Raw genomic sequence first — 16,291 nt, forward strand, 5'->3', positions numbered from 1 at the left:
CAAGTCGTGCAGAATAATAGGGGTTTCTTCCTAAGTTAGAATGTAAAACTATACAATCAATATTAAAATATTAGAGATTGGAAAGTACAAATGAACTGCTTTGAAAAACTTTGTTCTAGAGGCCTTGAAAATAATTTTAAAAGTTTCTGAAACTGCTTGAAATGTGCTACAATTTTATTTCCTATCATGTACACAAAGTAGGAATTGTCCGAATGGTTAGGGTGTTATTTTCTCATTATCTAATTTCTAAATAATTCCACCATTTCTTTTAAAGCATTTTTAAATCTTTATCGTTTTTCAGTAAATTCAGTGTTGTGTTTGTTGATGAGTTGAAGGGATGATCAAAAACTAATTATATCGAGAGTCGATGTGGGCAAGTGACAATGCGTCATCGTTTCTCCTCCCCCACTCTCTCTCTGTCGATTAATATCAACGATTTGCCGAACCAAGAACAATTTGTATTTTGTATTGTTTTAGTTTGCAAAAGAATATAAAGTTTAAGAAATTTTTTTCTTTTTTTCCCCCCTGATATTTTTGTAGTTTCTATTATCCCGTATAAGGCATCAAAAGGCAGATTTTTTAAATGTATTTTTTAAAAATTTTCCCGGGGGAGAAATCCCCGGACCCCCTAAAATTGGAGATATTCTACTCTCAACCCAAATTAAATCTTTACATCACTCTCTTGATATCCCTCCTCCTTTAAGGTAAAAAAAGACAGCACAGCAAAATTGTTTATTTTATTTCATTTTTTTCGTTAAGCACACACACGCGGAGGAAAAAACACGTCGTGAGGGAAAAATAATTATAAAATGGTCTGTTTTGCTGTTGACATAAAGTTGTCCGAGCTCCAAAAAGGGTTCCCCATACCCGAAATCGCAAATCAATTTTAACTGAGAAAAAACACCTTTTTATTAGATCAACTAACAATTTATTTTATTTATTTATTTATTTATTTATTTTTTTGGATATTCATGTGAAAATGGAGCCTAGAAAGAGGAGGCTAAAGGTTAAAGTAAAAAGTTAGGGGCACTGAAGAAAGTTGCATTGGGGCCCATAAATCCTGTCGATGGCCCTGATTTTACGCGAACTGATAGCCGAAGAAAACGAAGAAAGTTGTTGTTTTGTTACTAACCTTGCCACTCTTACGGTTTCCTCGTTGAAATGGTGAATCTTCATGAAAATGCACCGCCAGCTCAGTCATTCCAGCCGAGGACTGCAGTTTCGTGCTTATTAGCACTCATTAGACCGGCGTAGGAAGTGACTGTGCTGGAGGTGAAAAACCTTTTAAGGAAGTCAAGAGTGCCGAACAAACTGGTAGCTAAAATAGAATTAGCACTGACCAGACGAGAGACCGAAACAGTGACTCGGTTCAACTCGAAGATTGATGGCAAGGCCATGGTAATTTCAGTAAGTTACCGCCCTATAGCCAAGGTTAAGGCAGAAATACATGAAAATACACCGTAAATTACCATGGCCCTGCTTTCAGTCTTCGAGTTTAACCGAACCACTGTTTCGGTCACTCGTCTGGTCAGTGCTAATTTTATTTTACCTACCAGTTTGTTTGGCACTCTTGACTTTCTTAAGAGGTTTTCCACCTCCAGCTCAGTCACTTCCTATGCCGGGTTGATGAGTGCTAATAAGCACGAAATTAAAATCCTCGGCTGGAATGACTGAGCTGGCGGTGTATTTTCATGTATTTCTGCCTTTAGCCCTGGCTATAGGTGGTAACTTACTGAAATGGTGAATCTTGTTTGTGTTGACCTAGTTTTATCTTTCTTTTAACTTTTGGTTGTACTTGAATCAAAGTTTCCACACAGAACGTTTCATGCGAGGGCTTTGAAATTTTGAGCCACAAGTTTTTTGTGTGACGGAAGTGGCGTAGTTGTTTTTTAATTGTTGCCGAAAACAATGAAAAATAATAGCAGTTATAAAGTTAGTTTCGTTAAGAAATTAACGAATTAATTTCAAGGCTGAAATTAAGTTAGAATTATAGTTCAAATCAAGAAATCAGTTTAAAACGTAATCCACATTGTTTAAGTTTTGCCTTGAAAATTAGTTTGTAACCAAATTTAACTTCGTAATTATTAATATTTTTTTTTTTTTTAATCAATAACTAGAAAGCGGATTTCAAGTATTGTATAGTTTTCTCGCTGTTTATAATATATTTTCTTCATTAAAATATACAATTTTTGTTGTGAATATGCCTAAGTCAGACGCAGAAAGAACAAGAGCGTGACGTGAGAGAAAAGGTGCTGGTGAAGTAACAGTTCAGAATGTTGAAAAAACGAAAAGATAGAAGTTTCACATCTCATAGAGCATCACGTTGCTCCTCTAATGTTTTCCTTGAAGGGATAAAGATAAACCCTCATTCGTTTTTTAACGAACCAACCAACATTATTTCACCGGAAAACCAATTCTGAATATTAAAAAAAAATCACATCCAACGTTGTTCCAATCGTGATTTCTATTAAATGATTGTTGGAATAAAGAACTTTCTTTTATTTGAAAAGCTTGATCTGATGTTGGAAACAAAATTTTGTGCAGCGTCAAAACTGAATTTAAAAATCATATTGCAGAATCTGATAATTTATAAAAATATATATACATATTTCTTCCTTCTAACAGGTGTTCTATATCTTGTGAGCAATGGAACTTATGCAGCAGCCTATCCTTTACATGATGTAAGTATTGCATTACATATTCTAACATGATGCAATTACAGGGTGTCCTGAAAAAAGACTGACTGTGTTTAAAAATTTATAACAGGAAAACGGTAAATGATGAAAAAATAATTCTTGCAGAAAATTCATGTGGTGGGTAGTAAATCCCCCCCCCCCCCCCCCCCACTGAATTCCAAATTTGAAAATTTTTCCAATAGTTGTCTTTGCAGGTAGTAAGCCCGTAAATCAAAAAAAAAAAAAAAAAAAAATTGAATTCTGAAATTTTGAATTCAAATTATGTTTTTCGCAATCACGAACTGAGACAGGACCCTACTCATTGGAGTTATTGTTTCTAGAAACGGCTCCTGTCCCCCCCAAGTCTGCCTCTCCTCCTGGGCGGTTACTTGTGCATAGTTGTGTGTGTGCGTAGACCTGTGTGTATGCACGTAGGTGTGTGTGACTGTATGTGTGTGAAGTCATGTGTGTGTGTGTGAACGTGCGTGTGTGTAGGACATGGACGCCTCCGACCAGGAGAAGCGGATAGCTCAAAACCGAAGCAGCCGCGCCGCGCCGCCAGCACAGGACGGTGGGCGGTGGTGCTGCAAAGGCTTCTGGTCCAAGTTGAAAAAGGCACGGACACCAAAAACGGTCAAATGAGAACAATAAGCAATCGTGATTGCTCAAAAAAATCGAAAACTACATCATAATTTTTCAAAAATAATGAGCAAAAGAACAAAAAAATGTTTTCAAACAATCGTCGGCTGTAATCCCAAGTCGCAATCGGAGGAAAAATCGGTGATTTTCAATTCTTTTTTGGCTTACCGGCTTACTATGTGCAGCGCCATTTATTGAAAAAATTTTGAACCAAAATTTAGAACTCTGAGGGAAAAAATGTGGGGCCCACCATATGAAATTTCTGCAAGAATTTTTATTTATTTATTTTTTTTAATCATTAAACGTTCTCCTGTTATAAATTTTTGAAAACAGTCAGTCTTTTTCAAGACACCTTGTAGTTGAAACGTTTTGAGATTTTTTTAATATCAAAACGACGGTACTAGTATATACTAACACAAGGCTCTTTCTGCCCGTGGTGCATGTGGAAAGGTGCCCTGTGAAGTAGGAGCTGGTCTTCCCCCCTTTGACGCCAAATCCCCCCCCCCATTTTGACGCCCAATTATCCCACCAGATGGAGGTACACGTTCTCTCTTCTATGTGAAACTGCACTAGGAATTTCTTTTACCCAGAGAACTCCAAGCCAAACGAGTAGGGGGATCTTTTACATGCCGTACAACCATACGAACTTATGCAGGTTCGAAACTGTCGTTTTGGGCCTAAGAGACCAACGTCTACGACAACATCACTCTGTCGGAACATTCCAGCAAGTAGCTACTACCTTTCGTTTGTGCGTCATGAGGAAGAACAGAAAGATGAAACATTAATAAATGCCATTATTTTTTTAGAACGCGAAATCAATGTTCAAAATCTGTTCATCAATAAGAATGTTCTTTATTATTCAACCTTCCAACATAAATTTCTGTGCTCTCGACAAGTCAAAAATATTGCAAAATTTTTATTGTAAGAAACGGAAAAAATGCAAGTTTATATTAATGAATATTTTTAATTCCATGAATGGTGTTTTTATTCCTGAATTCGCAATATTCCAAGATAATTCATTACCGTATTTATTTTTAACTTATTTTTAGTTTCGTTTGCAGTTCAATGTGGTTTTAAAGTTTATACTAAACAATTATCAAATTCAGTAGTCTTTCAAAATGCCAGCGTTCGTAATATGATATCGTTTGTGATAGTCTGAAATATTCTTTTTGTTAACTTTTTAGCATAATTTAGTCATTCGATTTCATGCAAACTTTTGTGATCTAGAACTCTTTTAAGTAATAGTTCCAGACATAATATTTGAACCTCGTGCAATTAATCTTTTCTCAAAAAAAATGACTAATTAGCTATTATTTTAGATTTTTATATTTGAAGCAGCTGTATCAAGCACAAAGACGATTTAAAAAAATTTCTTGATAAAATCGTCGAAATATAATTTAGAAAATACTTTTTTCCGGATTTGCTTCTTTTTTTTTTTTCATAAACAGCCCTGCGATTCAAGGCATTTAATTACCTTTAAAAAAAAAAACATTATTACACTTAGTATTTTGAATAAGTGCAATTTTTCCCCCATTATCTTCTATTGCTTATTGTTGAATGTCCTTCATTAACTGTCGATATTTCTTTTGATCATTTCTATGTTATTAGTGCTATTAGATATAAATCTCGAATTACCATTAAAAATATTTTCTTGAATTACTTAATTATTCTTATGAAGTGTCGTTAAAGGTTGATTTCAATCCACAAAATTGCTAAACTTGCTTAGTGTACGGCAATCACGTGTTACAAAGTTTTGATGCATTCTTTAAAAACAACTAGCTACATCGCCCAGCTTTGCACGGTCCACCTCGAAAATAAAAGTTATATCAAGTGACGCGTGTTCATCTGTTCAACACTCAGGCTTGAACAATATATATATATATATATATATATATATATATATATATATATATATATATATATATATATATATACGTATATCAGTAAAATTTTGCGGCAGATTTCGGGAAAATAACCGAAAAGTAAACATTTTAAATCCCCTGATTACACGAGAAGCCTTTAAACAAAACCCAGAATTTTATTTGATCATATTCGAGACACAAAACGGCAACAGATCTTTCGTCTCAATGATTTTCTTCACGCTATAAATTTTAATAAAAGTAGTGTTGCGGAAAGTTGAGATGAAGCACTGAATAATAATTTGAATGGAAGGAAATCCTTCGAAAAATAGGGATTTTATGTCAAAATGTGCCATAATTAATAGTTTCTAATTGATATCTCTACTTTAATTATTATCGGAGGATTATGTGAAACAGCCAAACATAAAGACGGGAAGATTACGAATCCATCGATACCTGGTTCGATGGTCAGTTCACTGTCGTTCGGGAGAAGAAACTTGGACATAAATACATACTGTTTGACCACGGATTGTATGTAATTCGGCAATCTGCCACGTAAAAACTATTCCATCTGAATGAATCTGGCGGGGAAGATGGGAAAATAGCGATGGGATAGTGATACACGCGTTTTATACTAATGTCACTAGTGCCTTATTCATTTATTGCATTCTCAAAAATAAAATGAGGGGAAACAAAAATAGTTTCCATGGAAACAGCAAAAAGAAAATTAAACTTTTTCATTTCGTTCAGGAACGTAAAAGCAAAATGGTAAGGTTCAAAACTTTGTTGTGAATAAATAAATTAATTAATTTTTGTTATGAGAATATAGATCGAATATACTGTAGATTTAAAAATGCTGCTGTGAGTAAATTTTCATTTTTATTAAGCTAAGGCTAAATAATAGAGAGGCAAAAGTGCACATCTGAAACAAACCAACTAACATCCCTATAAACTAATAGATACGTCCATTTCCGCCTATAAACCGGATATTAGCCTTTCCATGTAATTGATGGTCAAACAGTAGGTACATACATAGATACTTACGCTCAGTTTTTAATTATACGAGGTTTATATCATCAAATGTAAGCTACCTAATTATAAATATTTAATAAAATCAAAATACGAGTAAAAAAATCATTTATAACTAATTACAAGTTTATGACCCCTTTCAAGTAGAAGCGTAAAAAAGCGGGTCTTTACAAAAAAAAAAAAAAAAAACTTAAAATTTAAAGAATTTTTGTCTTTTTCTTTTAATTGCAGGGTCCGTATGGCAAAGGGGCGTTCCGAAAAGGTGAGGAAGAACCTAATGCTCGTAGGGTAAGTATTTAAACATCAAGCCAAAAAAAAAAAAAAAAAAAATCAATCAATGATTTTGTTTTTAAAATTATGTTCCGCTTAAGATTACAAAGTTTTTTAAATTATATCCACATAATTTTTAAGGCATTTTAAAAATTTTATTTTTTAAAAACTGTGAATGGTATGAAACTTCCACTTGTCCCGTTAGAAAGCCATCAGAGATTTATTTCACAAGTGAACAGATTATTAACAGATCAAAATCATTCTACCTACGAAAAAATTCCTTTTATTAATGGGGTTTGTTTTTTTTTTAAATTTATGAATCTAAAAAATAAACCAACTACTTATTAAATATTCAAGAACTATCTATTTTTTTCAATTTCCGCTGACAATACAAATACCATTCTTCTTTTTATAGCTCCTTTATAGTGAGTGGTCTAGGGCTGCCTGTTGGTACAAGAGGCAACCTCTTGGTCTAATCAGGTACGTTTGCAACTTCTCTAAATCTTGAAACGATTGAATAAAATTTTAAAGAAATTTTGTAACGGCATTCGGTTTTTAATTTGTTGGGATAATACTTCTTTTTAAATTCAAGAAATATCTCATATGTATAAGTAGCAAAAATACCCGGCGTTGCCGGAGTCTGTAATAATTATGAGAAACAATCGCTACTTTTTTTCGTTCTCTGCTGTAATTGAAATAACTTAAAACACACCGCTTTGACGTGATCAAAAATAGAGCTTCTTCCTAACCCATAAAAGTAAAATGGCAATAAGTATGAAGAATAAAATAGTACTCTTTTAGAAACGAAAAAAACGATACTTAAGCATTTAAAAATTTGAAGAATTTCCAAAATATGAATTAAACTTCACTTGTTTAAAAAGTTTTATCCTTTTTTTTTCTAACATACTCTAAAACCTTCTCTATATTGCTATTGAAGTACAAACTTTTAAAAAACGTAGCCGCCCGTAATCCCTTACTGCGATTTAAAATGTTATTAAATTTGCATTAATCGTATTGGGATACCTTAAATGAGGCTCCCCCTCCCTACTTTGAAAAACTGTGTCTTACTAATTTTCATCGAAAAGATAGTGTCACCAAATACTGAGATACTTCTGGTGATTATAAAATGTTGCTACCCGATGTGTTTCCAATAAATAGTAAAAATTTGGCAATTGTTTGAAATTGTGCGCAAAGACAAATTAATGGAAGTTTTGTTCTGTTTATGTATTTGCTTGATTTAGTTGGCGAATTATTTTACGTGTTAACAAATTTAAAGAAAGAAAAATTATAAAAATGGCGATATTTGGTTACATGGTGAAAACCGAGAAACAGTATTGCGTACTCTTAGCTTCACAAACAGCGACAGTTGAAAAAAATTGCCAAACGCCTTAGGTATTGAAATGATTCCACAAAAAAAGTTTGGCTAGATTCCTGCTCATCGAATAAATACCCAGTCAACACAAATAAATAAAAAAACCGCATTAATTGCCTCAAAGTTGCATTAAAATGGAAAATAAACAGTCAAATCCATGTATTATTTGCCAATCTTGTGCAAAAAACTTATTTCATGATTTGACTTGAGAAAAGCCTTGAACAGTCACGAAAAGCAAAGATAGTCAACATACAACAATTGTCGCTATCGACAGGGAATTGGGATGATACACTAAAATACTGTATTGAGTTGAGGAAAGCCTTCGAACATGGAACTAAAAAGCTCATAACTCGTTTCTTATTCTACTTAAAAATTTCGAACAGGTGCCATCTTCAGCAGAAAAATCAGAGCTTTCCATGGACATATAAAGTAAATATGTGCAAGTATTTTTTCATCCCCATATTAGAGAATTTATACGAAAATTGTGTTTTATTCCCCCCTAAGGGGATTTTGCCCCCCATAACGGGACGAAAACTACCCTATGTGTTATTCTGATGCATAAGCTGTATTATTGTTAAGTTTCATCAAAATCCGTTCAGTAGTTTTTGCGTGAAAGAGTAACAAACATCCATACATCCATGCATCCATACAGACAAACTTTCGCATATATAATAGTAGAAAGATTAGGTTTACCATAGGTCCAGGATTAGCCTAGACAGTCCTGGATTCTCAATGCTGTCCTGAATAATGTTCAGGTTTTCAAAAATGTTCGGGGTTTCCAGAATTTTGCTAGTTTGTTGTCTGTTTTTAGCCTACTTTCCCAGTGAAAGTCAGAAAAAGAAGAAAAAAGCATGAAAGAAAGCTTAATGCATCTTAAAAATATCACAAAAAAAAAAAAAAAAAAAGTCAAAAATAAATAAAATAATTAAATAGATATCGAAAATTAAAAATTAGAAAGTAGGGTATTGAGATGGGGTAAAATGTCTGTCGGTCTGTCTGTCTGCCCCCCCCCCCCAATAACTTTTGAATGAATAGTCCGATTCGAAATAACTTTTTTTTTGTTCGAAAGATCTCGGTGAGGACACCTCATTCTTATATTTCACTTTTTGATTTGAACTATTTTTTGTTCAATTTTGAACAGTTCAAAAAAACTTAACATTAGCGCCTACGGGGAAATTCAAGGCAATTCCGAACTGTGAGGCGAATTTGCTTCAAACAAACTTTGTAGGAAAAAGCGTTTGATGAAAAACTTGCATATTAAATATCTTTTTGATTTGAACAATTTTCCGTTCAATTTTGAACAGTTCAAATCCCTTAACATTAGCGCCTACGGGGAAACTGAAAGTCAATATAGATTCCGTACTTGAAGGCGGATTTACTTCAAACAAATTTTGTTGGAAATAGCTCTTGACGCCAAACTCCAGGCTTCGACTCCGAGAATTTACGGGCACTTGACTCCACCTCCGACTCCTGTGCCCGACAATTAATCGGACTCCGACTCCCCGACTTCGACTCTGACTTTGTAGCTTTGGCAAAAATTTATACACGGAGGACAAATGACTGACTCCGATTCTTCGATATTCGACTCCACAGCTATGGTTTTGACTGTGAAATAATATTGTTGATTTGACTTGTTTTTATTTTTACGCTAAAGTTTTAATTTAGGTATTCGCAACTCCAGCGCTCGAATACGCTACCTTGCGGTGATTTACAAAACTGCCGAAGAAACTAAAACATTGCCACATTGCGTTCCACGTATGTCTGTTGACTTAAACATAGGCAGTTTGTTCTGAGTATTTATTAACGCATTCGATGTGTCTTGGATTGCTTTCAGCAACAGAAAGTGTTCGAGCTCCTCAAATAATGTTAGTTTTCATTATTTCCCTCTAAAAAGTGATTTGATTGAGAAATGGTGAAAGCGCGTTAACACCAGAAAACTCTGGATTAGCAAACTTGGATAACGTTATACCAGGTAAAATTTTTTATTGTTTTGTGTGAATTTGTGAATTTGAATATGGGTTTTTTTAAATCTTAAATTAATTTAACAAACCAGGGGCGTAGCTAAGGGGGGGAGGTTTTGGGGACAAACCCCCCCCCCCCCGAAACGTTAGTCTCAAAAAAAAGAAAAAGAAGAGAGATGAGAAAGAAAAAAAAAAGAGAAAAGGAAAAAAATTCCAAGCGATTATATATATATATATATATATATATATATATATATATATATATATATATATATATATATATATATATATATATATAAAAGAAGTAACCCCCCCCCCCGAAAGTCGGGTCTAGCTACGCCACTGTAACAAACCATATTTTACAGCAGCATTTAGTTGGAATAGACAGTATGCAAAAATTTTTCTTGAATATATTATCGTAGAACGAAATGAAAAATGTTTAACCGAGAAGGAATTTATTTTGTTGCTTTTATTCTCAGCTGAAAGGTTTCGCCAAATTTGTTTAGGGTTATAGTTTTAGTATTGTGCGAGCTAAGTATCCTTGGCGAGATTCCGCCCATGTTAGTTAAAACCATTTTTATTTTTTATCATGAGTGGAATAAAATGGTAGAAAGATTACAGAATTCGATAAGTAAAAAGAAATAATGGTAGATATCAATAGTTTACGCGTCGGAGCTAAATTTTAAAACGTCTACTATGAAAATAATTATTTCTCGTACCTGCTAGCTCCAAATTTGGCGATATATAGCCAATTCAGTCGCAAAATTCGACACATACCAATTTTGTTGTCAAATTTAGCCAAATATCACCCAGTCGCAGCTGTCAATTGCAAGATGGGGACAAAGCACTTATATCCGCCGAAGGTGGCTTACCATCATAGGCAGCGAGGCACTCACCATGGGCTGAAGACGGGGGTTAGCGAACAAAGGGGAAATAACTACCTAGCTTTTTATTAATTTTTATTTTCAATACTTTTCTTTTCAGGAGTTATTTCGGCGAGAAAACTAGCCTGTACTTCGCCTGGCTAGGTTTCTACACGACGATGCTTATCCCTGCTGCGTTTCTTGGACTGCTCACGATGATATACGGCGTGTCGACCATGCACACTAACATACCTAGGTAATGCCCAATCGCAACTCTTAATGTAAATAATAAGTATAACGACGTCAAAATGAAAAGACGTCCCAGAAAAGCCCTTGTCGGATGCCTTTTCATCTGTAACCTAACTTTTATTGCAGTGGGGAGGGGTATCCATGTAACACTGAAAAACGTGTCTGCAACTGTTTCCAAACTTGTGTAGTTTAATTTAGTATACTTATCGTTTATTTTTTATCACAAAAATATTTATTTGTCTCTTGCACTTGATAATGTTTTTTGAAAACTCCTTGATACTACACGAATATTTTGCAAAAAAAAAAAAAAAAAAAAAACCGATCTACTTATAAAATAGTTACAGTATTGCTTATCGCCTATTTAGCGTAATAATTGTTGTTCTTTTGTTTCTTTAGACTGCTCCCGACCATATGGGGAAAATTATACCATTGAAAAAATGTTCCCCAATCTTAAAACACGGCGTAACTAAAAACTATTTAGCTCCGGATATTGAAAACACTCTATAAGACCGAGCTTCAAAGTTTGTTTTTTTTTATTGTTAATTAAAAGCTCTTTTACTTTAAAAAAGTTCTTTCGTCCATTTTTGAAATACAAACGGTAATTTATCAAAATGTACCCTTTTTCAAGAAAAAAAAGGTATACATTATTTAATTACCGAAATATTCGAATTTTTTGACCATCCGAATAGGGTCCAATCCCGATTGATTCGGATAATTGGACTTATACTGGTATGTGCATCTAAGTGCATGCCCGGATTAAGTGAAGTTCCGTTCAATAGGATCCGGGAAAATTCTGGCTCCTAATTCCATTATGTGTAAAAAACTTAACATGCAGTTTTACTACATGATACATTTAAGTATTTTGCATTTGTCAAGAAATGGATCCCTTTAACAATGTGGTAAACGACTGAAAAACACCCTTTAATGGCTATGATCACTTTTTTAATTAAATAAATTCGTGATATTAAATTGAAACGTGACCTAAACTTATTCAATTAAAACATCATGCAAAAGTTTTTTCGTTGTTAAAATAAAAAGAAATCCAAAAATTTCCACCGCAGTTTCGGTTTCGATTTAAGAGTTTTACTGATACTTCCTAATGATTACGCTTATCTAATGACGTTAATAGTTTTATGAATGTATCATTAAGTCGCGTCTTCCTCTCCAATCTCAAGAAAGTCACGTAGTTTTTTCTTATGAACATACTCTGCATCGGATAATGAGACTTTTTCAATTCATTTCTTGTTAAAAAATCATTTTTAAAAGCTTCTGGTAAAAATCGATTTCAGCGCTCACTAAGCAAACCTTTGGTGAATGAATAAAACATGAACGCTGGAAACATAAAAACGGTTTTGATATTTCCATCAAAAAAGTCAAGCGTTCCTTTTTTCTTTATTTCTCTTTATTTTTTTATATTGAATTTCACATTAAGGGTAAGTGCTTCAAATCAGATAAGGCTGCGTGTAGGAATTATTTTTAAATACTTTTTACAGTTGTGATACATAACGACAAAAGTTGTTAGAGTCAAGTCTAGAATTCAAAATATAACATTTTTTTAACTGCTCCCATCCCTTGGTAACTAGAATTTACACTGCGGATGTCTCGATACAAAGCTATTTATTTGCCTGTTTAATTTCAGTCGTTGTCGATTTTTTTTTCAGTTAAGGGCTGTCCATAAATGATTTCAAACTTTTTCAGCACTTTTGACCCCCTCCCCCCCTTTATCACAAAGTCACCCCATACTCCCCATCATTGTCACATGTCATGCTCATCGAGGAGGGATAAAATGGAGGGAGTGAAGACTTTCATTCGTAAAGTAAAGACATCAAGTCACGTGAGAAATTTTAAAGCGAGGCATTGGAGGAAAACAGGTTTCTTGCGACAGTTTCACGAAAAAGCGCCAACCATTCGTCGTTTTTAAGTCACGTGACTAAAGCTCATTGCTTAAGCTTTTGCTGAGCCAATGATTGAACTAGCTTGCTCCATTTACTATTTCCTGCTCTGAGGTCATGCTGTTCTTTATAAACATATTCTTATAAAAAATAAAAAAATAAGTAATATCGTCCTTCTTGTTACCTTTTTTCTCCCCCTGGTCACAAACTGTCGCAATTTCACGAACATCCCATTCCCCTCTCAAACGTGGACACCCTTTGCTGATAGACCCTTATTTTTGCATCGAATTTGATATCTGGATTCTTGGATTGAGAGCATGATGCTCTGATTTAATTACTATCATTTATAAGGGTTGCCCAAATGAAAAGTGGTCAAGTTGAATAAAAATAATACTTTCAATGTAAATCAAAAGAGAAATCGCCATGATCGTTTTGAAACACAGGTCTTAACGTTACGGCAGCAGGTCAATGCGTTTGCTGCGGAATGATCGGGGCTGATTCTTGAGGAAGTCCTGCACGGTTTCTTTCACTTCATGGTACAAATGGAAGCGTTTCCCCTGTCAGGCTCTCTTAAGTGGTCCAAAGATGTGGAAGTCACAGGTTGACATGTCTGGACTATGGGGGAGGGGGAGGGGTGCTCTAAAACTTCCCAAAGGAATTTGTTTAGGGTACCTGTTAGGGTATTGTACCGCAGATGTTTCTGGATGATAGTGTGAACTGTTCCTTCACTCAGGTTGAGTACATCACTGATTTCACGGATCTAATCCCTTGATTAGGTTGGATCATTTCATTAACGAAGCAAAGGAATCATTGGTGATCGCGATGTTTGCGTGGCCCGGACTTGGCAGATTCGATGTCGTTCGCCACCCTTCTCGAAAACTGTCACACCACTTATTTACAGCCGTACGAACTAAACAGTGTTCGCCATACACTGCTACCATTTGCCGATAGATGTCCGTATTACGCCATTACGCGCACCTTCCGCTACCAGAAACCACATTACCGCACTTTGTTCCGATCTGGAGGCATCCATGGATAGCACGACTTTCCTTTTGTACAATTTCCTCTACTGCAAACAGATTTCACCGCTGAACGGCATCTGAGATGTATACCTCATCCATCCTTTACATACTTGTACAATGACGTTGTAATCAAATCATTCATTCTGACCTTATCGCACTTGTCCCCTTTTCATTCAGGCAACCTTTATATTAGCTTTTATTTTAAGTTTATTTTTAACGCTGGAGGCCGTCCACAAATGTTGTCACGCTTTGAGGGGGAGGAGAGATTCCTGAGATTGTGACAGTTCGTGACTAGCGGGAGGAGGGGTAGCAAGATGTTATATCACACATTTTTAAATTAAAATTATGCTTATGAAAAACAGCGTGACACGTGACAAGGGGAGAGGAGGGAGAAAGGTGTAGTGTGACACTTTCTGTCATAGAAACAGAGTGAGTCAAATTGATTGAAAAAAAGTGTGACATTAATTGTGGACAGCCCCGAACTTTAACTTTGACTGTAGATGGTGCTAAAAAAGTTATTTATTTGCCCGTTCAAATTTGAATCGTAGTCGAATTGCTTCAGTACTTCTTGTTTTGAATCTTGATACCCGATATTGAATTAATAGCATTAAGCTCTAAATTCGTCACTATCACTTATTGGCTTTTATTTTATGTCTGTTTTTAATGTTGCGAAGTCCATTAAAATGTGTTTTGGGAAATCTTAGTTTTGAATGATTTAGGACGAAATTTATTTCAAGTTTGGAAACATTATATGCTTACGTTACTTTAAGTTCAAAATTAGTCAAGAGTTAAGCAAAATTTTCATGAATGAAGTTTATGCATCATTGTTTGAAGACATGCGCTGGAGCTGGAGATGCTGTGTAACAACGCAACGATTTTTAACAATGCAAAGCTTACGGTAACAGTGAAAGAATTTCGAAACGTTTGAATGGCAACACCCAATTTTTCCTTGTTTCTCAATCAATGCTGTAGACAATCAATATCAGTTGGTTTCTATGAAGTCTTTAAAATACAAAATTAATGTTTCTTGTGATTTTTTAAAACGAATAAAAATATGAAAAGGTAAACTGAAATTTCTGCAACATTACAATTTTTAAAACATAGATTCAACACCTGGCTGGCTGCAGTTCTTGAGTGCAAAAACTTTTAATAATTCAGAACCTTTTTTGAACATTTTTTTTTATAACTTCGCAAGGTTCAAAATGCAATTAAATCCCGATATATCGATCTTCAAGGGAACGAAAGTTATCGTCTACTTGCTGGGTGTGTAGCCGCTAAGGATACCGGGTAAAAATCACTTTCTCTGGTACTATGGAAAACCTCGTTTTGCATGGAAACGGGGAGTTTTTCAGTCGGTTTTTTGCGGAGCCGGGGCGGGGATTTACGGGGTCGAAAATTGTGTTGTGAACGCGGCTATTGAGAAACAGAAGCGTTCCAGTTCAGAAGCATGAAATATAATTCGCTCTCTGCTAGGCGTTAGACAATCATTGTAACTTTTCTATTTTGAAGAATTGAGCATTTCAGCAAGTCGTTTTACTGGTATATTTCAATGGGGTTATTTTCCTGTACTTTAATAAACGATAACATCGAAATTACGTCCCATAATTTTAAAATTCTTTCTTCTGGTTTCCTTTTTCCTTTAGTGAGCAATAATTACAATGTTTTAAGGATTGTATAAGGACATAATTAAAGAACGAGTTATTACGTTCTTCTTCCTAGTAAGCATTTAATTGCTTGCAATTGTAAAAAGCTTACAAAATGTGAACAACTGCGAAAGAAAGAGCTTAAAATTCTCTGTTTTTCGTTGACTTCACACGAAACTTTGATGCTATTGTAGCAGGTTTGGTCTGAACACAAAGTCTAAAAAGTTAAAATAAGAAGAAATCAAAAGGTTTAGGAAAATGCTAACCTGTATTATTCTTATGGAAAAAAGTTTGGATAGTGTTTAAAAGCGCCAATGTTAGTTTTATCTTTTAACTAAATTTAGGATGTGATAAATTTAAAGAATTGTTAATACACAAAACTTAATAAAAGTTTTTGAAACCGTAAACGCAGGATACTTTGGCCCAGATTTTGAAACTTTTCTCAATAATTTTATAATTATTCATATTTCCAAGATGTGGAAACTTGTTTTACACATCTAGAGATGTCTTAATTTAATTTTTGAAAAATGATCAGTTTATTTCCAAGGATTTTTACAATTTATTATCGTTTTTTATTTGGGCCAATGTTACCCTTGCGTTTGGGTTACTTTGACCCAAAGTGGTTTTCTCTATTTAAAATTACTGTAGAACTAACAAGAGTCAAAGAAATACGTGTGTTCATACGAAAAACTATTTATTTCAAAAAAAAAATTTTTTTTTAAAGATGTTTGAGTCACACATAGTTGTTTTAAGGAAAATTATTACTATTTTTTAATGTGTTTGCAGACCTAGTTCTTGTCTCAGAAATTACCGACAG

General features: G+C 34.4%; 1 protein-coding gene across 1 annotated transcript in view; it reads left to right on the forward strand.

Annotated features, from left to right (window-relative positions):
- The window catches only part of LOC129230480 (anoctamin-5-like), a 129,545-nt gene that overhangs the window by 63,872 nt on the left and 49,382 nt on the right, over nt 1–16,291 (forward strand). Inside the window, exons 6-9 of the mRNA XM_054864882.1 lie at nt 2,626–2,681; nt 6,434–6,490; nt 6,888–6,952; nt 10,790–10,924. Of these exons, the coding sequence (XP_054720857.1) occupies nt 2,626–2,681; nt 6,434–6,490; nt 6,888–6,952; nt 10,790–10,924 (313 nt within the window). The remainder of the gene's footprint in view (nt 1–2,625; nt 2,682–6,433; nt 6,491–6,887; nt 6,953–10,789; nt 10,925–16,291) is intronic.

The sequence above is a fragment of the Uloborus diversus genome, chromosome 9, assembly GCF_026930045.1.
Source record: "Uloborus diversus isolate 005 chromosome 9, Udiv.v.3.1, whole genome shotgun sequence".
Lineage (NCBI taxonomy): Eukaryota > Metazoa > Arthropoda > Arachnida > Araneae > Uloboridae > Uloborus > Uloborus diversus.